The 18,528-nt window shown below is 39.4% G+C and overlaps 1 protein-coding gene across 6 annotated transcripts in view; it reads left to right on the top strand.

Annotated features, from left to right (window-relative positions):
• Positions 1-18,528, top strand: part of TPR (translocated promoter region, nuclear basket protein) — a 34,648-nt gene that overhangs the window by 1,407 nt on the left and 14,713 nt on the right. For all 6 annotated transcript variants that reach the window (XM_086842755.1, XM_086842754.1, XM_086842751.1 and 3 more), the window contains exons 2-32: positions 1,008-1,112; positions 1,544-1,617; positions 2,534-2,630; positions 2,848-2,951; positions 3,562-3,726; positions 3,940-4,032; positions 4,153-4,233; positions 5,232-5,319; positions 5,787-5,927; positions 6,746-6,837; positions 7,598-7,795; positions 8,296-8,403; positions 8,921-9,147; positions 10,164-10,327; positions 10,407-10,546; positions 10,637-10,785; positions 11,044-11,206; positions 11,460-11,594; positions 12,341-12,481; positions 12,640-12,802; positions 13,301-13,467; positions 13,685-13,837; positions 14,341-14,457; positions 15,105-15,308; positions 15,398-15,582; positions 15,777-15,924; positions 16,288-16,425; positions 17,046-17,177; positions 17,425-17,555; positions 17,964-18,174; positions 18,323-18,469. In XM_086842755.1, coding sequence (XP_086698881.1) covers positions 1,008-1,112; positions 1,544-1,617; positions 2,534-2,630; positions 2,848-2,951; positions 3,562-3,726; positions 3,940-4,032; positions 4,153-4,233; positions 5,232-5,319; positions 5,787-5,927; positions 6,746-6,837; positions 7,598-7,795; positions 8,296-8,403; positions 8,921-9,147; positions 10,164-10,327; positions 10,407-10,546; positions 10,637-10,785; positions 11,044-11,206; positions 11,460-11,594; positions 12,341-12,481; positions 12,640-12,802; positions 13,301-13,467; positions 13,685-13,837; positions 14,341-14,457; positions 15,105-15,308; positions 15,398-15,582; positions 15,777-15,924; positions 16,288-16,425; positions 17,046-17,177; positions 17,425-17,555; positions 17,964-18,174; positions 18,323-18,469 — 4,361 coding nt within the window. The remainder of the gene's footprint in view (positions 1-1,007; positions 1,113-1,543; positions 1,618-2,533; positions 2,631-2,847; positions 2,952-3,561; positions 3,727-3,939; positions 4,033-4,152; positions 4,234-5,231; positions 5,320-5,786; positions 5,928-6,745; positions 6,838-7,597; positions 7,796-8,295; positions 8,404-8,920; positions 9,148-10,163; positions 10,328-10,406; positions 10,547-10,636; positions 10,786-11,043; positions 11,207-11,459; positions 11,595-12,340; positions 12,482-12,639; positions 12,803-13,300; positions 13,468-13,684; positions 13,838-14,340; positions 14,458-15,104; positions 15,309-15,397; positions 15,583-15,776; positions 15,925-16,287; positions 16,426-17,045; positions 17,178-17,424; positions 17,556-17,963; positions 18,175-18,322; positions 18,470-18,528) is intronic.

The following is an 18,528-nucleotide window of genomic DNA, read 5'->3' as shown; positions in this document are numbered from 1 at the left end:
ACAGAACAATAATCCCGGCAGAGAACAGGAGATAAGAGTGTGAGGTTGTGAATATGAGTTAATTTGCAGAGGATGTGACACACTTCTGATGTAAACTTTACTTTACTTTTCAGTCTTTCATGGCAGAAATCTTGGTATATGTATTATTGAAGTGTGGTGTAAATAAAGGTAACCCACAGATTTTAGCTAGTTACTGTCTTCCAGGTTCATTCTTCTTGTGTGTGGCAGGAGGAGCATCATTATTTGAAATTATAATGTATGAGAGGAAGAAAATAAACAAACATCCCTCAGTGCTTCCTTAGAAGCCCATCCTGCCCAAGAGTGGGATTAGTTCTGCTTTTACTGAGAATTCTACACTGAAGCTCCATGACACAGTTACTGTTTCAGATCACAAAAATTCACATTTAATTCTTTTTTTTTTTTTTTTTTTCACTGCTAAAGGAATAGAGTCCAGGAATTAATTTTAAGAAGTCTTCATTAAAAGTTTCCCCATATCACATGCCTTTATACCTGAGGCTATGTGGATTTTATTGTATATGTATAGAAATACTCAAGAAGTGAAAGAAGTTGATGAGCCCTGACTGCATAATTGGGCTGATACAATGTCTTTGGTTGCATCAAAAATGTTGAAGAACTATTCAGATTAATTAGGTTCTTATTTGATGGGTCATTTCACAGAATCAGGGAATGATTTGGGTTAGAAGGGACATTAAAGCTCATCTCATTTCAACCTCTGCCATTGGTGGGGACATCTTCCACCAGACCAGGCTGAAACATATCATGCAGTTTCTGCAAATATACCATTTGCCATGCTAGCAAAATGTTTTAAACCACATTCATTCGATGTGGAAATGTAAGTTTTTGCCTTTAAAAAAAATTTCCCCTCCCTTCAAATTCTACTGCAACTGTAGTATTTTTATATATTTTCTTTAGAATGATCCTTGGTAAAGGTGAGAAAGAAAAAAATGTTTATTATGTGTAACCGAGATGATTTTATTATTTTGTAGAACAACAGTACTTTGAAGTGGAAAAGCGACTGGCTCAGAGTCAGGAAAGACTTGTAAATGAGACCCAGGAATGTCAAACTCTGCGGGAAGAGCTTAAAAAGCTTCGTAAGTGTAACTGTGTAACATCTTTAAGTGTTGGGCAGGATATTCACCCTTCAGTCCAGTGTTGTGGGAACTGCTTCAGGTTTTTTACAGGAGCTGAAAATCTTTCATAGTGGGATTTGTAGAGATGTGTTTTGGTGGTGTATTCAAGTCAGCTTTTTTCATGGAATCTTTTGTTCTCATAGAAAAAAAGCTCCTTGCTGGGTAGTAACAAGACAGTGGGCTTTATACTGATCCTTACAAAAGGTGCTTCTGCTCTAAGGATTGCCTTAGTCTGCCTCAGTACCCCTGGTCCATCCTGGGTGAGGCCTGGCATTCTTCTCTCTCTTTTGTTAAAAATATTTGTCAGGGAAATTTTGACTCTGTTGCATTTGGAGAGTGAGTTCTGCCACATTCTAGTGGAGATCCCTCACTGCTGTTCCTTCCCTCCCCAGATGAGCAGCTGAAAGTGCTGAATGAGAAGAACAAGGAGCTTGAGGCTGCCCAGGACCGGAATGCAGCCGTTCAGGTACTGCTGGGCCTTGGCCAGGAGCTGAAATCCTGTGGTTCCCCTGGCCCTTCACAGCACAGAATGTACTCAGTTCCCAATAGAGTGTATCAGGATCAGTACCAGTATGAGCTCATGGAGATGTTTACATGTCCATGGGCCATGTGTGCAATAAAATTGCAGGAACTTTTAAAGTAAAAGGTGGTGTTTCAGCAAACTGAATGACAGGTGAGCAGGTGCTTTTTGGGTAGATTGTTCCATTTCAGCTGAAACGTATTGTAAAGAGACTTTAAATCAAACCCCCAAAATTCAGACAAAAGCATAAACAAGAGTTTTGTTTTTCCCCTTCCTTTCCCACACTCTGGCACAGTTTTTCTTGCGTTATGTTCAAAAGTCACTGGGTTTCAGGATAAGTCACTTAAGCTGACTGATCTAGCAGAACAGTAATTTTGAAGCAGGAAACTAAAACAGGTTTATTAGATTGACTTTTTCCACAATGAAAAGATGGATCTCAATTGTTTGCCCAGAGGAGCGTAGCTGGGCCTGGCTGAGGTGCTTTGTACTGATACCTTGAGGGCAAAGACAGTGTAGCCTGTAAATGATCCAAGATTATTGATTTTGTTTTGATTTTTGTATTGATGCATGTGTTCATTCTTTGTTTACCGTTACCCCTTTTATTTAATGAAATAAAGATGCTTCAGTAAATTCGTGACTATCACAGCTGTCTTTTCATTAATATTAAATTAAAGCGTAGTTTTGAACAGCTCCACTCTGATTTGTCTGCCCACTCTAAGCCTCTTATCCCAGTGTCCAGTTGGCTGGGGTAGCTCACTGAGGTTTAGCTTGCTGCTGTGTGATTCTGAATGTAAGTAGTGGTTATAAACTGTTCCAGAGAGCTGCTTACATTTCTTTTTTGCCCTTCTGCAATCTTTTTCAGAACCAGTTAAGTCGAGAGAAAGAAGAATTGGAAGCTGAGAAGAGAGACTTGGTCAGAACAACTGAAAGGCGATCTCAGGAAGTTGAACATTTAAATGGTACAGCCAGGAGCACAGTCAATAAATACCAGGAAATAACACAGTAATTGCAGAAAAACAGCGGTTTGGTGCTTGTTTTTCTCTCTTTAGAAATGTGCCGTGTACAGTGCCCAACATACAATTACATACAAAGTATCTTGCCTGTTGTCATTCTTTACAATTTACTAATTAATCTGTTGCACAACAGCTTTTTCTAACACTGATTTCCCTCCTCCAGAGGATGTTAAACGCTTAAATGAAAAGCTCACAGAGGCAAACACAGAAAAGGCAAAACTTCAGCTGAAGTTGGATGAGCTTCAAACATCAGATGTTTCCATGAAGGTGAGTAGGGCTTTATAAGTGCATTGTTTGTGTGTGATGTAATCACCATTTTGTTATGATTCCTTGGAAAGTAGGTCGAGTAAGCACGTTATTTATAGCAAATTCTTTTATTATAAAATTGGCGGCTCTGACTAGAAGTGAGATCTGTATTTCTAGTCAGCAGGTATCAGGCTGGGCAAGCATGTCGAGGCCTTCTTGCTGGAAGTGGTGGCTGCTTCTTCCTGCTAGGCAGTCCATGACAGGAGGTAGAAAGCAGTAAAATAATTAGCTGTGAACCTGTACAATTACTCTGTGGGCAGAATAAACTCCATAAAGAGAGGAGGAAAGGACAAAGACCTCAATATCATAATTAATTTCCTCTAAAAGGCTACTAATGTAGTTCATGTTCCCAACTAAACTTGGAGGAAATGTAACCTTGGATGACACTAACTCAAATGGCAGAAATTTCTTGTTGATTGATAGTTGTAACATACTACCAGTATAATGAGGAGCACTGCCTGTATTTACCAAATTACAGTACATTTTTCTCATCCTCTAACCAGAGTAGTTTAATTGGCTGCTTTATTTTCTGTGGAACCACTACAATCACACTATGCAATTCTCTTTTCAGTACCGGGAAAAAAGGCTGGAGCAAGAAAAAGAGCTGCTGCAGAACCAGAACACATGGCTGAATGCTGAGCTGAAAGCCAAAACAGATGAACTGCTCCATACTGCCAGGGAAAAAGGCAATGAAATCCTGGAGCTCAGATGCAGTCTAGAGAACAAAAAGGAGGAGGTAATGTAATTACTGAGTTGTAATTTCTTAGAAATTATGGTTAACTGTGTTAAACAAAGGCAATATTTTAATGAGTAAACCTTTATGCTCTTTCAGCAACTTCTGGATTTGTTTTTATTTTTAAGTTAAAAACAGTGAGACAAGTGTTTTCCAAAATTAACTAGACAAGTAACTAAAAATTTTATACAATGTTGTTATTTCTTCTCTGAATAGGTTTCCAGAATGGAGGAACAGGTGAACAGCTTGAAACAGTCAAATGAAAACCTCCAGAAGCATGTTGAAGAACTTTTGAATAAACTGAAGGAGGTGAGATGTCTTGAAATATATTAAACAGCATTACAGTTGCTTCTACAAATCAAGCAATAAAATGAGTGAAATAGAAATAGTGGATTGCTCTCCTATCCTGTCTTCTCTTTCATATGCCAGGCAAAAGAGCAGCAGGCAAGCATGGAAGAGAGATTCCACAATGAGCTGAATGCTCACATGAAATTATCTAACTTGTATAAGGTGAGTTTGTTAATTCTACTATAACTATAGTAGGGGATGAATCTTATATAATGTTGGCAAATTTGGAGTTTTTTCCCCAGAAAATTGGGATGTGTACCAAAGGCTATCTTCCATTGCAGGACTTTGTGAAGCATGCAAAACATTGTTTTCTTAGCTGCTTAGTCAGTATTTAGACTCTTACATTGTTTGGATTATCTTGGAGAATAAGCAAAACTGGGGTTGAAATAGTAATTATATGCCAGCTATTCTGAGGCTCCATGTTGTAAAAATGTGGTTATGTCTAGGATCTATTGGAAGGTAAAAGTTTATGTGGAAAGTATGACTGTGGAAGAGATTTTCCTGAGTTAGAGATCATTTCTGAGCAGTGTAGGTGTTGGTGACTTGGTTAGGACCCAGCTGAATGTCCTGTACTGTATCAAAGACACACCATCTAAACAAGTAATATTTGTTCTGTTTGCTCAAAGAGTGAAAAATACCCTGTAACCTTCTGACTAAGTCAGCTGAAACGTACAACTCCTTGCTCTTTCGTTTGGATGTTTTAGTGCACAGGTTACCAAGCTCTGCTTTGTGAGCTTTCTTTTACAGGTACCCAAATAAGCATTGTACAGTTTTGCACTTGGTACATCTCAAGCTGGAAGCAAAGAAGCTTAAACTGTTGTATAATATGGGTCCCTAAAAATCCCATATTTTTCAGACAGTTTGAAATAGAGTATTGAAAATTCCCAGTTTTGTTTAGTCAGAAGAGCCAGCAGCAGCTGTAAACAGCTAAAGGCCATACATCATATTGGAAATTGTCACATCAAATCAGTGCTTCTGACTTTGAAGCATTTTGCATCAAAGTGAGATGATCCACATGGAAAGGATTGACCAGTTTAGGTGAATCTTTCAGCATTTTAGGCAGAGAACTGTGTTCATAATATGTAGTCAGTTTAAGCTGTCTTGTAAACATGGGGCTGCTGTTGCTGTGTACTAAAGGTGAGCTAAAATGCTTTCTTCAGAGTGCAGCTGATGACTCAGAGGCAAAGAGCAATGAGCTGACAGGAGCAGTGGAAGAGCTGCACAAGCTCCTGAAGGAAGCAGGTGAAGGTAAGCTGGCAAAGGGAGTATAGCAGTTGGGCTTGGAGTACCTTGATACTCTGAAAATTTGTGTGTTTTGTTCCTGAAAAAAATTTCATTGGGCTTTTGGGGTGATGGAATATCAGTCCCTTTGTAATAAAAACTACCTGAGTAGTTGAATTTACTGATAGTTGGGGAACTATTTTCAAATACACCTGTAATTTTACTACAGATTTTGATGAAAGGGTCTTATTTTGCAAGATATGTCTTCACTTGAGCTTTTTAGTTTAGGTTCCTTTTCACTGCTAAGGACAGTTCATATTTTTGCCCTTTTCTAAGCTAAGGTGATAGGCTTTTCTCACACTGCAGAGTTTTCTTATCAGCATGAACTTCAGCAGATCATATAATGTAAAATTTAAGGTACACAGGTAAATTCTGGTACTTTTAAAATTAAAATAAATCACAACACATAACCTGCTTGTCTGATTCAATTTTAGCTAATAAAGCGGCCCAGGAGCATTTGGCTGAGGTGGAGGAGTCAAAAGCCACCATGGAAAAGGAGCTGAGAGAGAAGATCAGTAAGCTGGAGAAGGAGCTGGAGAATGCTAATGATTTACTGTCAGCTACGAAGCGCAAAGGTGGGATAAGTTGGCACCTGAAATACAGGAACTCGTGGGCTTTTGTGATCTTTCAAGGATATTGTGCTGAATTTCCATAAGAACCAGCTGCATTAATCTAATTAATCTTTGGTAACTTCTAATAATTAATTTTAGAAGCTTTTTAATACATTGGGAATTGCATATATAAATACATATATTTATTTTATATTCTGTAATTACATATATTTATATTATATTATTTTCTGCCCCATAGCAGAAAGTGCATTTCTGTCATAGTTTTTTGCAGTTCTTCTGTTAATCTGTTATCTTTTCAAAGAAAATGGAGAGAAAACTTTTCTTCAAGGCTGAATCAGTGGGTTTTAGTGGTTTTCTGGAGAGGGAAGTGGAGATGATAAACTAGTCTTATTTTTCTCTTTAAAGAAAAGGCAGCAGTAAACAAATCTCTGTCCTTACATTTCTGTTTAACATTAAATCTTGTTTAATATTCACTATTCTAGCTCTTTTTTGTTGTTTGCTACATATCCATAGTTCCTAAAGGATAGAGAGCAGGAAGGAATAGAGGCAGGGAGAACATTTGCTCTATCCCTGTGTTAATTTAATGAAAATAAACCAGTGCTCTGCTACTCCAAACCTCTGACAGTGTGATAAAAACCTGAGGTTAAGCTTTGCTCCAGCTATTTCAACTGTTCGTGTTCTGAAATTATTTAAATTTTTGGTTTCTAATAGCAACAATTTTTCAGCAATTCAAATAAAGCCAGTCAGATATGATATTTAAGAATATTTCTGGTGGGGATTATTGCAGCTTTTGGATGGTAATTGTGGGGTTGTGTCTCCAGGAGCCATCCTGTCCGAGGAGGAGCTGGCAGCCATGTCTCCCACTGCTGCAGCAGTGGCCAAAGTGGTCAAGCCTGGCATGAAGTTAACTGAGGTGAGTGAGCACAACCTCTCTTAAGAGCAAAGTCGTTGGATGCCATAATTGACTCTGAGAAAGGAAAGGTTCAGGCTTGGGGCACTCTTTGGGTTTGGAGTCATGCCTGATGAAGACAAGGAAATCTTACCTGAGCTCAGCTTCTCTTGCTGTTACTTGGTTTTTTCCAACATGCCTTAAAATTTTTCTTTAGTAGATCAAATTCAGAAATAGGTGGCTTTTGTTAATATAAACTTACTTTCTATATGCATTTTTGGCAGGATCAGCCTTTTTTTGCTTACTTAAATAATTTTTTAATCTGTACTGCTGTGCTTTTGGCTGATACTTGCAAAAAAATTAACATAACAGTATGTTGTACAGGTTCTGGATTTTTTTTTTTTTCTGTTTCTGCAATCTGTGTTGTCATTGTTTGTTACTGATTGTTTTGTCCAGTCATTAAATTCCTGTATGTTGTGTTACTGCTTTTGATATTTCTCTTGTCTTAAATTTGCTTAAAACTTATGCCTTTTACATGGAATTCTTTTATTGCAGACAGGTGCACTATAAAGTTTGCCATTATAAAATTAATATGTGTAACTTCTTTGCTGTGATATGAGTCCTAGAACCATATTTTAAAAGTCCAACTTGTTTTTCTGAATTAACTACTTCAGTTGTATAAAATTGCAGTGCCTTAAGGTATGAATTGTATCATTACCGGTGGTTCTTTTTAAAGAGATCTTTACAGATGTATCAACAACAAACCAAAACCTTTTTGTTGCAGCTGTACAATGCCTATGTAGAAACTCAAGATCAGTTGCATATGGAGAAGCTGGAGAATAAAAGAATCAATAAATATTTGGATGAAATAGTACAGGAAGTGGAAGCCAAAGCTCCAATCTTAAAACGTCAGCGTGAAGAATTTGAGCGTTCCCAAAAAGCTGTTGTGAGTCTTTCTGCAAAGCTTGAACAAGCTATGAAGGTTGGTATAAAGTAAAAGACCATGTGTAATATTGGAAAACAAATTAATTTTCAAATCTTTAAACCTAATTGCTATTGTAAGTGTATGAAATGGATCTTTCAGTCAACTTTTATTATGGGAAAAGACGTGTTGGACTTTCTGGCTTGCGATTTCTGGAACTGTACAAAGTATTTTGCAGAACCAACATATTTTGTAGTTTGTTATAGTGGTGATTTACAGTCTGATTTTCTGAGAGAGTAGATTTGCTGTAAACAAAGTTTAGTGTATATTTGGCATAAAACTGGACTTCAGTGCTCCCTTCCCACTGGTTTTAAAGCATACCACCAGTATTATTACAAAAGAATGTGGCTCTTGGTTCCAGAACACCTGGAGTTTAACCTTGGGACTGAATTTGAAGGAGAAGTTTGTTTCCCCAGGCATGTCTGCACATGCTGTTATCTCTCTGGAAAGGAATGTGTTCAGTTGAGGTGTGATGTTTGATCCTGTTGGTGTGCTTGCAGGAAATCCATCGCCTGCAGGACAGCGCTGACCAAGCCAACAAACATGCCTCCTTCTTTGAGAGGGAGAGCCAGAGACTGGAGGTTCGAGTGAAGGATCTCTCCCAGCAGGTAGAGGAAACATTGCTGTGGTTAAATGTGGTGTTTGCAGTTGGTGTATTCATGTGGTGCTGCGTTTCAGATGCTTACTTAGAAGCTGCATCCAGCCACAGTCACGGAGACTTTGGCTGTCCTAAATACCTTGGTGACTTTAAAGCTTTTCCTCAAGACAGCATGGTACTTCTGCTTTAAAAGCTGGAATAAATTTAGCTGGATAGAAGTGTTGCTGCTTTAGGATAATATTGCTAAGCATCTGACATGGAAAACTCATCTGTGTCATTTCTTTGTTAGATTGGACTGTCCTGTAATGTGTTCACAGAAGTGAACAGTTTATGTACTTCTGATTTGTTGCCTTTTGTCAAGCTATTTTTCTGTCGTATAATTATCTTACAAGGATTTATTGTTCGTAACTATTTGCACATTGTAGGGAAAACCCCTTAATTTCCAAGTCCCTTGTTATTTATATGTTGTTTTTTAGAGCAAACTTTAGAGTCTGTGCAGGCCTTATATGAGGACTGTTCTCTTTCAGATCTGTGTGCTGTTAATGGAACTGGAAGAAGCCAGAGGCAACCATGTGATCCGTGATGAAGCAGTGAGCTCTGCTGACATCAGCAGCTCTTCTGAAGTGATCACTCAACACCTGGTCTCATACAGAAATATCCAAGAGCTTCAGCAGCAAAATCAGCGTCTCCTGGTGGCTCTTCGGGAGCTGGGGGAAGCAAGAGAAAAAGAGGAAAAAGAAACAACGTCATCAAAGTAGGTCACCTCTTCCTTTTCATTAACTTTGTACTAAGTAGTAACAGGGATTCATTCAAGCATTTTTCAGTCTTTTACTTCTGACTGTTATTAATTGTGACTAGCAGTTATGTAACTCATAAAAGCAGGTTCTTATTAAGCTACAGGACCTTCAGGTTTCCATTAAAATGGCTTTATAGCTTTATATCTTGTAATAGGTCCTGTCATAAAACCTGAAGTAAAAATAATTGTCAGTCTTCTAGTGACTGATTTCACTCCACAGAGCTGTTTTTCAAAAAGTCTTTATTCCTGTTAGCAGAACAAAAAACTGCATGTGTGCATATTTAAATGACCACTGTAAAGGCCACAGGTGTGAATTCTGTTTGAAAGGTTCTTAGTCTTACTCTCTGCTCATGCTACTGACATTTTTGAACTTACTTGCACGAATAGAATTCTGCTGCTCAGGAAGAGATCTGCTTTCTTTTTAATCTGAAAATGGCAGCCCAAAGGCCTGTCTCCTAGAGCTTTGCAGGATTCTGTCACAGGTTCACAGAAACATTAAGTTTGGGAAACATGTCCAAAATCAAGTCCAAGCCCCAGATGTCACCAGCCAAGAGCACTGAGTGCCATGTCCTGGCCTTCCTTAGACACCTCCAGGGATGGGGACTCCACCACCACCCTGGGCAGCTCCTTCCAATGCTTAACAAAGCCTTCTGTGAAAAAATTCTTCTTGATATCCAACTGGAACCTCCCCTAGCAGAGCTTCAGGCTGTTTCCCTTTGTCCTGTCCCTTGTTTCCTGGGAGCAGAGTCCGATCCCCGCACCTGCCCCCTCCTTTCAGGGAGTTGTGCAGAGCCAGAAGGTTCCTCCAAAGCCTCCTTTTCTCCCAGCTGAGCTCCCTCAGCCACTCCTGGTGCTCCAGCTCCATTCACTTCCCTGGACACACTCCGGCCCCTCACCATCCTTGTAGAAGGAAGCAGCCCAGAATGCCTGAATGTGCCTCTCTGTGATGTTGAAGGCAGCTGTTGTTGTTTCAGGATCTCTGAGCTCCAGAGCCAGCTGGATGAGGCTGTTGGTGAGCTGCAGCAGCTGCGGGAGTCGCGGCAGCACCAGCTGCAGCTCGTGGAGTCCATCATCCGCCAGCGGGACATGTTCCGCATCCTGCTCACCCAGACCACGGGGGCCATCATTCCTCTGCAAGGTACCCAGGCTGCAGGGGCTGTGTGGTCTGCTGTGGCAAGCACCAGTGTTGCTTTAAAACACCCTTTATCTTCCTGTAGCTTCAGGTATGGTACCAGAGGAGATCTGTCTTACATCTACTCCAAAGCGCCCGAATTTACCTCAGTCCATGGCAACTCCTGCTCCAGTGTCCATGAGTGAGTCTGTGGAGACTGTGGAGGCCAAGGCTGCTCTTAAGCAGGTACATTTTTCAGTAGACACTGCACAAAGCTGTCCCTGTTTCTTTTTACTTGCTTTTGGTAAGCACTTTCATATTTGTTCTTTGCTGTAGTTGCAGGAAGTTTTTGAAAACTATAAAAAAGAAAAGGCAGAGAACGACAAGCTTCTGAATGAACAGAATGAAAAGCTTCAGGAGCAGGTCACAGACTTGAGGTCACAAAATGCCAAGATATCCACGCAGCTAGAATTTGCCTCCAAACGGTAATTCAGCTACATAGTATCATTGCCTTACATGTTCTCTGGCTGCTTGATACTGTTTGCTCACTTAAACATTGATACTATTCTGTTTAAGAACATAAAGGAAATAGTGCTGGTGGGATCAAGAGCAGAAGCTGTAGTTGCGTGAGGCACACATGTGCAAACTGAAGCATAAAACCATGCAACACACAGCTGTGTGAATGTCTCTGTTGAGCTGGACAATGCAATGTGGCAGACTTGCTTTGCTGTGTTCCCTGGAAGGTACGAGATGCTCCAAGATAACGTGGAAGGCTATCGCCGGGAAATCACCTCCCTGCATGAGAGAACCCAGAAGCTCACAGCGACCACTCAGAAGCAGGAGCAGATCATTAACACTATGACTCAGGACCTGAGGGGAGCTAATGAAAAACTGGCAGTGGCAGAGGTCAGTAACAGTGTGTGGCACTGCAGGATATTCCGAGGTAGCATGAGAGTTTTCGTTATGATTATTCTGAAATGTCCCAAGTGAAGAGTGGAGGTGTAAGAATATTTAGTTTCAGTTTGCAGGGAAAGCACAGTGTCCAGTACTTTCATTCTTAATATTCTTGGCTAAATTCACATGGATTTTAAAATAATACTAAATTTAATGGATGGATTTGGGATTGACAACAAAGTTTTTATTATTTGCTGTCTTAAAGGTGAGAGCAGAAAACTTGAAAAAAGAGAAGGATATCCTGAAGATGTCTGATGTGCGCCTGACTCAGCAACGTGACTCTCTGCTGGTTGAACAAAGAGGACAGAACTTGCTGCTCACCAATTTGAGAACAATTCAGGTATGTGGTGCTATTTTTATGACCAGATTGGGTCTGTCTGACAGGCTTTTCAATAAATACCCATGAAAATCAAGTACAAGACTCATGGGATTGGGTCTTGACGTGGATTTTTACGTGGTTACAAATCAACACAATATTAAATACTTCAGCAACTTGTTTCAGCAAGTTTGAGATTCCTGTCCTACATTGTGATAGTCTGTTCTTTAGCTGGGCAAAGTCCTGAGAATTCTGAGTTGATGAAAAGAATTTTCACAATCACATAGAATCAAAACACATTTTTGTTTCAAAGTGAAAGGAAAAAAATTGTAATTTTAATTTTTATGATAGTAAAATTTAATAGTGCTCACTGTGGTAGTTGATTTTGCTGTTACGTTACATTTACTTTTATACATTTATATAATTTATTGTAATGTATATCAACACTTAGAATATATTTAAGGATGCACATATCATCATGTGACAGAATTCTATTTCTCTAGTCAATCTTTTATTCCATGACATTAGACTGCACGGATAATAGATTTTCTTCTAATAATATTTATTGTATTAACATTACTAATAAAACCTTTCAAAGCTAAGTCAAACATTGTAAGTGCTACTTTTCATCCTTTTCTATATCTACCTATTATTTAATTATTCTTGTGTTGGAAGAACAGTTGTGACAACTTTGTTTGGGGTGCTGTAGTAATTCAGAAGAAAATTATTGCGGTGTGTTGTAAACCAAGTGCATTGTGCTCTTTTCTCAGGGAATACTCGAGAGATCCGAGACAGAAACAAAGCAGAGACTCAATAATCAGATAGAAAAGCTGGAGCGTGAGGTATCTCAGCTGAAGAAGAAACTGGAAAGTGAGGTGGAACAAAGACATTCCCTTACCAAGAATCAAGAGGTGAGTGTACATGTGCTGCACTTGTTTGAAGGAAAATAAAGCTCCAGGTGCTAGTGCTGGAGTGTAGCATGTTGTTCTCCATACCTGACATGTAGAACCACACTTGGCCTGTGTACCATTTGGGAATAGTTGCAAACTGAAGAACCCTGTGCTTACAGGTTCATATCCTGGACCTAAAGAGGCAGCTGGAGACAGAGACTAACCGTCACATCAGCACAAAGGAGCTCCTGAAGAACGCCCAGAAGGAAAGTGCCATGCTGAAACAACAGCTGAACAACACTGAGGCCCAGCTCACATCCCAGTCCTCACAAAGACCTCCAGGTAAAGATAAAATCTTCCTCTACACTTAATTTCTCTTTATGCTAAGCATTGCCATCTGCAGAATGGTAAAATTCACAGTCCATAATAATTAGAATTTGGACACTAAACAGTACACTAAATAATAAAACACTTTGTTACTGCAATCACGTATTCAGACACATGATTACCAGCATGATTTATTAATGTGAAATTCACATCCAAGCAGTCTTTGACAAAGGGGAAAAATAATGCAAAACTTCTTAAAGGATTCCTTTTATTTTTATTTGAGGGAGCTTAAATGTATTAGGTTACATGATTCTAAACAGTCAGTGATGTTTATTGTAAGTAAACATTTGTATTTTGGTGAGACCTTACAGTTTTATTTAGGGAAGCTTTTTTTTTTTGTGAAAGTAATTGTTTTTATCATGCCATTATCCTAAAATTACTTCAGTTTTCAAGAGAACAGTGGTTTTAAAACTAAATTAAATTTCAGTAAATGAATGTGTTCTGATATTGCAGGTCAGCCTAGTACAAATGAAGATGTGGATGATCTTGTAAGTCGGCTGAGACAAGCTGAAGAGCAAGTCAATGACCTGAGAGAGAGGCTCAAGACTAGTTCCAGTAATGTGGAGCAGTACAGGGCCATGGTTCTTAGCCTGGAGGAATCCCTCAATAAGGAAAAACAAGTCAGTAGTTAACTACTTATTTTTATTTACTTTAATTATTTTTTAGAGCAAAAATTCATTGCTGTTTGTGATTTTCCACATTTTCAGTGTTGTTGTTTTAAATTAGATGCTGAGAATACCTCTTCTGGCTTTATACGGTTAATAAAATTCCAGTTTTGTATCAGAATAATGTATTTAACTGGATAAAAAATGGATCTCATGATTGATTTTAATGAAGGTGACAGAGGAAGTTCGTACAACAATTGAAGCTCGTCTGAAGGAGTCTTCAGAATATCAGACACAGCTGGAAAAGAAGTTGATGGAATCAGAAAAAGAAAAACAAGAACTGCAGGAGGAGAAGCGTAAAGCTGTGGAGAACATGGAGCAACAGGTATGCACTGCCCCATCCCGAGAGTCTCCATGAACGGGATTTCACAAAGCTTCCTCAGCTTCACTTGGGTCTCACAGTCTAGCAGTGCCCCGAACCACGTCTTTTAGATACCTGAATTTGTGAGAGCTTTCCAAACATGAGCACTACATTTGACAGTGTCACTTCAGTGGAGTGATTGTGTGTTTAAAGCTGTCACTCTCTGCCTGAACTTTGAGCAGGAAAACATAAGTAACAGCCTTTGCTTGAGGTTTCAGAAGGAAACAAAATTACTCTAACTAGAATTACTGCAGGCCCAACTCTGAAAGTAAAGGATTATATATTCACTGGAAAAGAGCTATGTATATTAGTAAGTCAAGAAAGTATTTTTCTCTTTTAGACTAATTTTAATCCATAAGTAATAAAATAATCACTGTTATGAATGACTGTGTTCAGAACTCTGCAAATTCTTTGCCACTTGGTTCTGGGTTTGTTCTTACTTTGTTCTTGTTCCCCTGTCACTGCAGCTTTCAGAGCTGAAGAAGAGTCTGTCAGCTGTGCAGTCAGAAGTTCAGGAAGCTCTTCAGAGAGCCAGCACAGCTCTGAATAATGAACAGCAGGCCAGGAGGGACTGCCAGGAACAAGTATGTTTGTGGTGTTTGCCTATTTTAGCCAGGGTCAGCAAAACTGTTAGCTTTCAGTTGAACTCAAAACTAAACTTGTTACTCAGGGACTGCTGGAGGCAGAAAAAGTGCTGGGAGAGTCCATTCTCTATTTTGGGAGCAGCTGCTTATTGAATACAATAGATTTCTAAGGTCTGTTTCATTATGTAAAAAGATTAGTTTGGGAATGTAATTAACTGGTTTTAAGGAATTTCTGCCTCCATGGCCTGAGGAGGGAGGTGAAAATGCTCCCAACACAGGACAATGGGGAAAGTATTTTTTCTAACCCAAAAGATAATTGTTGTCTTTTAACAGCTGTGGGGCAGTGTGATATTTAGCAGCAGCTGATAAGATGTCTTTTTACCAATTCTTTTTAAAGGGAATTTACTTTTCTGCAGATGAGAATTCCAGCAGCACTAATTGGTGTCAAGGATGTTGAAAAACTTGACTATTTAATCCAACCCCAAATGTAGTAGGTGGACATTTCCATGTTTCCTGTGTTTGAGAATAACAGAGGTTTTGGGCAGTGGTTTTCTTTTTGCTTTGTGGTCATTGATTTTGTCTCTTTGTACACAGGTCAAACATACAAAATGAGGGTAGCAGAGTTTATTTATTCTGGTTTTGTGTAGGCAATGATGGCTTCTGAAGCTCAGAACAAATATGAGAGAGAATTGATGCTTCATGCTGCTGATGTGGAGGCACTGCAGGCCATCAAAGAGCAGGTCGCCAAGAATGCAACAGTGAGGCAGCAGCTGGAGGAGGCTGCTCAGAAAGCAGAGTCTGAGCTCCTGGAATCCAAAGCCTCCTGGGAAGAGAGAGAGAGAATGATTAAGGTGTGATGGGCTTTGTTGTTTCAGTGGGTTTTTTCAGTTAACAGAAATTCAATCACAGAAATCACAGTCAGCGAATGATTTTGTTGTAGGATGAAGCTTCAAAACTTGCATCCCGCTGTGAGGATCTGGAAAAACAAAATCGATTATTACATGAGCAGCTGGAGAGCATGAGCAATAAGATGGTGACTTCCATGAAAGAAGCAATCCCAACTGCAGCAAATGTTTCTCTTAGTGAGGAAGGCAAATCCCAGGAACAAATCTTGGAAATCCTTAGGTAACCTTAGCTCTAGGTTCCTTGTCCTGGCAGTTATAAATTAGATTTGAACTAAATAGTTCTGTATTATTTTATACTTGAAGGATAATGTTAAAAAGTCTAGGTTTTTTTTTTTTTTTGCTGGTGGTTGGAGGTGGTTGTACTACATGAGAACATTTTCCTGGTGTGATGTGGTGTTGAACTCTTCCCTGCAGGTTTATCCGTCGGGAGAAGGAGATTGCGGAGACGAGGTTTGAGGTAGCACAGGTGGAGAGCCTGCGGTACCGCCAGAGAGTGGAGCACCTGGAGAGGGAGCTCCAGGAGCTGCAGGACAGCCTCAATGCTGAGAGGGAGAAGGTGCAGGTATGGCTGGGGGTTAATGCTTATGATTTCAGTGAGTACAGGGCTGTTCTGGGGCTGTCTGTGCCCCAGATAGAATTTTTGAAAGAATTTGGAGTTTTTTAAAACTGGGATTGCTTATAACCAAATGGAGTATCTTGTTTTGAGTCTTGTGAGAGACTGTGGCAATTCCAAAATCTCATAATTAGGGAAAATAAAGATAATTCATCTTTTTTTTCCCCTCATCTCCTGCTTCCCATTGTCTTGAATGCACATGTGAGAAAATTAATGCCATGATAGCTTTTCGAAGTGGTGTTATACCAGGTCCAGGTGGAGTATATGTGTATGTGCAAGCAAAACAAATGACTGAGTTGACTCTTTCCACAGGTAACAGCAAAAACCATTGCACAGCACGAAGAATTAATGAAGAAAACTGAGACCATGAACATACTCATAGAAACCAACAAGATGTTAAGGGAGGAGAAGGAGAGGCTGGAGCAAGACCTACAGCAGATACAAGCAAAGGTTAGTACTGAGCTTCACATAAACCTTTCAGATATTCAGTCTATGAGTTAAATGTTGGGATACACCATTGCTAATTACAGCAAATGCATGATTTGCATTATAATTATTCCTTGAAGTCAACACTAATAAGGAAACTTTCCATTTCAAATTTTAAAAGATATTGATCCATCTATAGCATTGGGAAGCTTGAAGTTCAGATCCATTTAGATGAACCTGAACATCAGTGTTTGTTCTTGGCTAGAGATACACCAGGAACAAAGATATTATCAGCAATTAAATAAAAAAATGGCACAAGAATACATATAAAACAGACCACACCTTTATTAAGAGTTTAAAAGGGAGATACTGCTCATTTTAATGGAATTCAGTGCATTGGATTTTAACATTAATAATCTCTCCTGTACCAAAGTACAGAGTGGGCATCTAAGTCTGGGAAGTCACATCAATTTTTTTTTTTCCCTGTAGGATCATCCTCTGCTGTTGCCCTTGTCCTTTTCTCTTCCTCCAGCTGGCCACTGGAAGGCAGAGAGTTAGGAAAGGAGCTCTATCATGACTTTTTCCTGAGGGATTCTTTCAGTCTCCTGAGACACAGAATGTAACACTTTATTGTGCTTTCTCAGGTACGCAAGCTTGAGGCAGACATCCTGCCCCTGCAAGAGTCAAATGCTGAGCTCAGTGAGAAAAGTGGAATGCTGCAGGCAGAGAAAAAGCTCTTGGAAGAGGATGTTAAACGCTGGAAAGCCCGGACTCAGGTGGGGAAGTGCCTCCTTTCAAAGAACATAATGTGGAAAAAAAGGCCCAGCAGTCAAACTAAAAAAGTGCTAATTTTCTTACAAAGAATAAAAAACTATGAAATACGTTTGAATTATAAACATTGTTCACACGGGTTCTTGGCTATTCCATATCAAAATGCAAAAGCAGCGGCTCTAATTCAAAGAGATTTTCTGGCTATAACTGTAATTATTTTACAAAAATATCCCTGTTTTCTTCCCCTTTCAGCACTTATTGAGCCAGCAGAAGGACACTGATCTCGAAGAATACCGAAAACTGCTCTCTGAGAAGGAGGCAAATGCCAAGCGTGTCCAACAGATGAGTGAAGAAACAGGCAGGCTTAAAGCAGAAGTTGCCAGGTGTGGTACTGGTCAATTCGTAAAAAGTTTTGTGCAAAGCAAAATATTCTAATTATAGCTGTATCTGGAAGTGTAATTTCTCAAGTGTCTCCATGTAACCGAAGCTTTTAGTATTCTTTCTGTGGCTTGATAACAAGCAGGTAAGGTGAAGTGAGAGTTGTTTTGCAAGCTGTCTATTGGCTGAAATTATTCCAAAGTAATATATTGTGGTGTATATTTGTAGTATGTATATTGTATTTGTAGTATTGTAGGATGTATTGAAATAATTTCTATTCTGTATTGCAAAATCCTAGAAAACTCAATCCACTACCGATAATGCCTGTGATGTTTACATGAGTAAGGGATATTGAAGTATATATGTGTTTGAAGCATCTCATTTGCATCTCCCTCTGATCTCTTGTCATTTAGAACTAATGCATCCTTGACTACAAGCCAGAATCTTGTTCAAAGCTTGAAGGATGAAGTAACTAAAATAAGAACAGAAAAGGACACTTTGCAGAAAGAACTGGATGCTAAAGTGGCTGACATACAGGAAAAAGTGAAAACTATAACACAGGTCAAGAAAATCGGTCGCAGGTACAAGACTCAGTATGAGGAGCTGAAAGCACAGCATGATAAGGTAGATAGAACTGAAATGGAGCATTCCTTAGAGTTCATGGGCTTTGCCCAGAACTTTTAAACCGATCACTTAGCACACAAAAAAGCATATTGTGAGAATAATGACATTGTGAGTCCACTTCAGCCTTGTACCCCTTGATGCCTTTCAGTTGGTTGCTGAAGTGTCAACTCTGCCTTTGGCAGAACCACAAGAAGACCAAGTTTCTGTCCGGGAAGTACAAGAGCTAAAAGACACTCTCAATCAAGCTGAAGTAAAGACAAAGAATTTGGAGACTCAGGTCGAAAGCTTACAAAAGGTAAGACCAGTGAGTAATTTTGGAGTACTGTTCTCCACTGCAGTCCTAAGTGTGAAACA

This window comes from Cyanistes caeruleus, chromosome 9 (genome assembly GCF_971803275.1).
Source record: "Cyanistes caeruleus chromosome 9, bCyaCae1.hap1.1, whole genome shotgun sequence".
NCBI lineage: Eukaryota > Metazoa > Chordata > Aves > Passeriformes > Paridae > Cyanistes > Cyanistes caeruleus.
The sequence above is the reverse complement of the archived record's forward strand: the minus strand, read 5'-3'. Positions and strand labels throughout refer to the sequence as shown.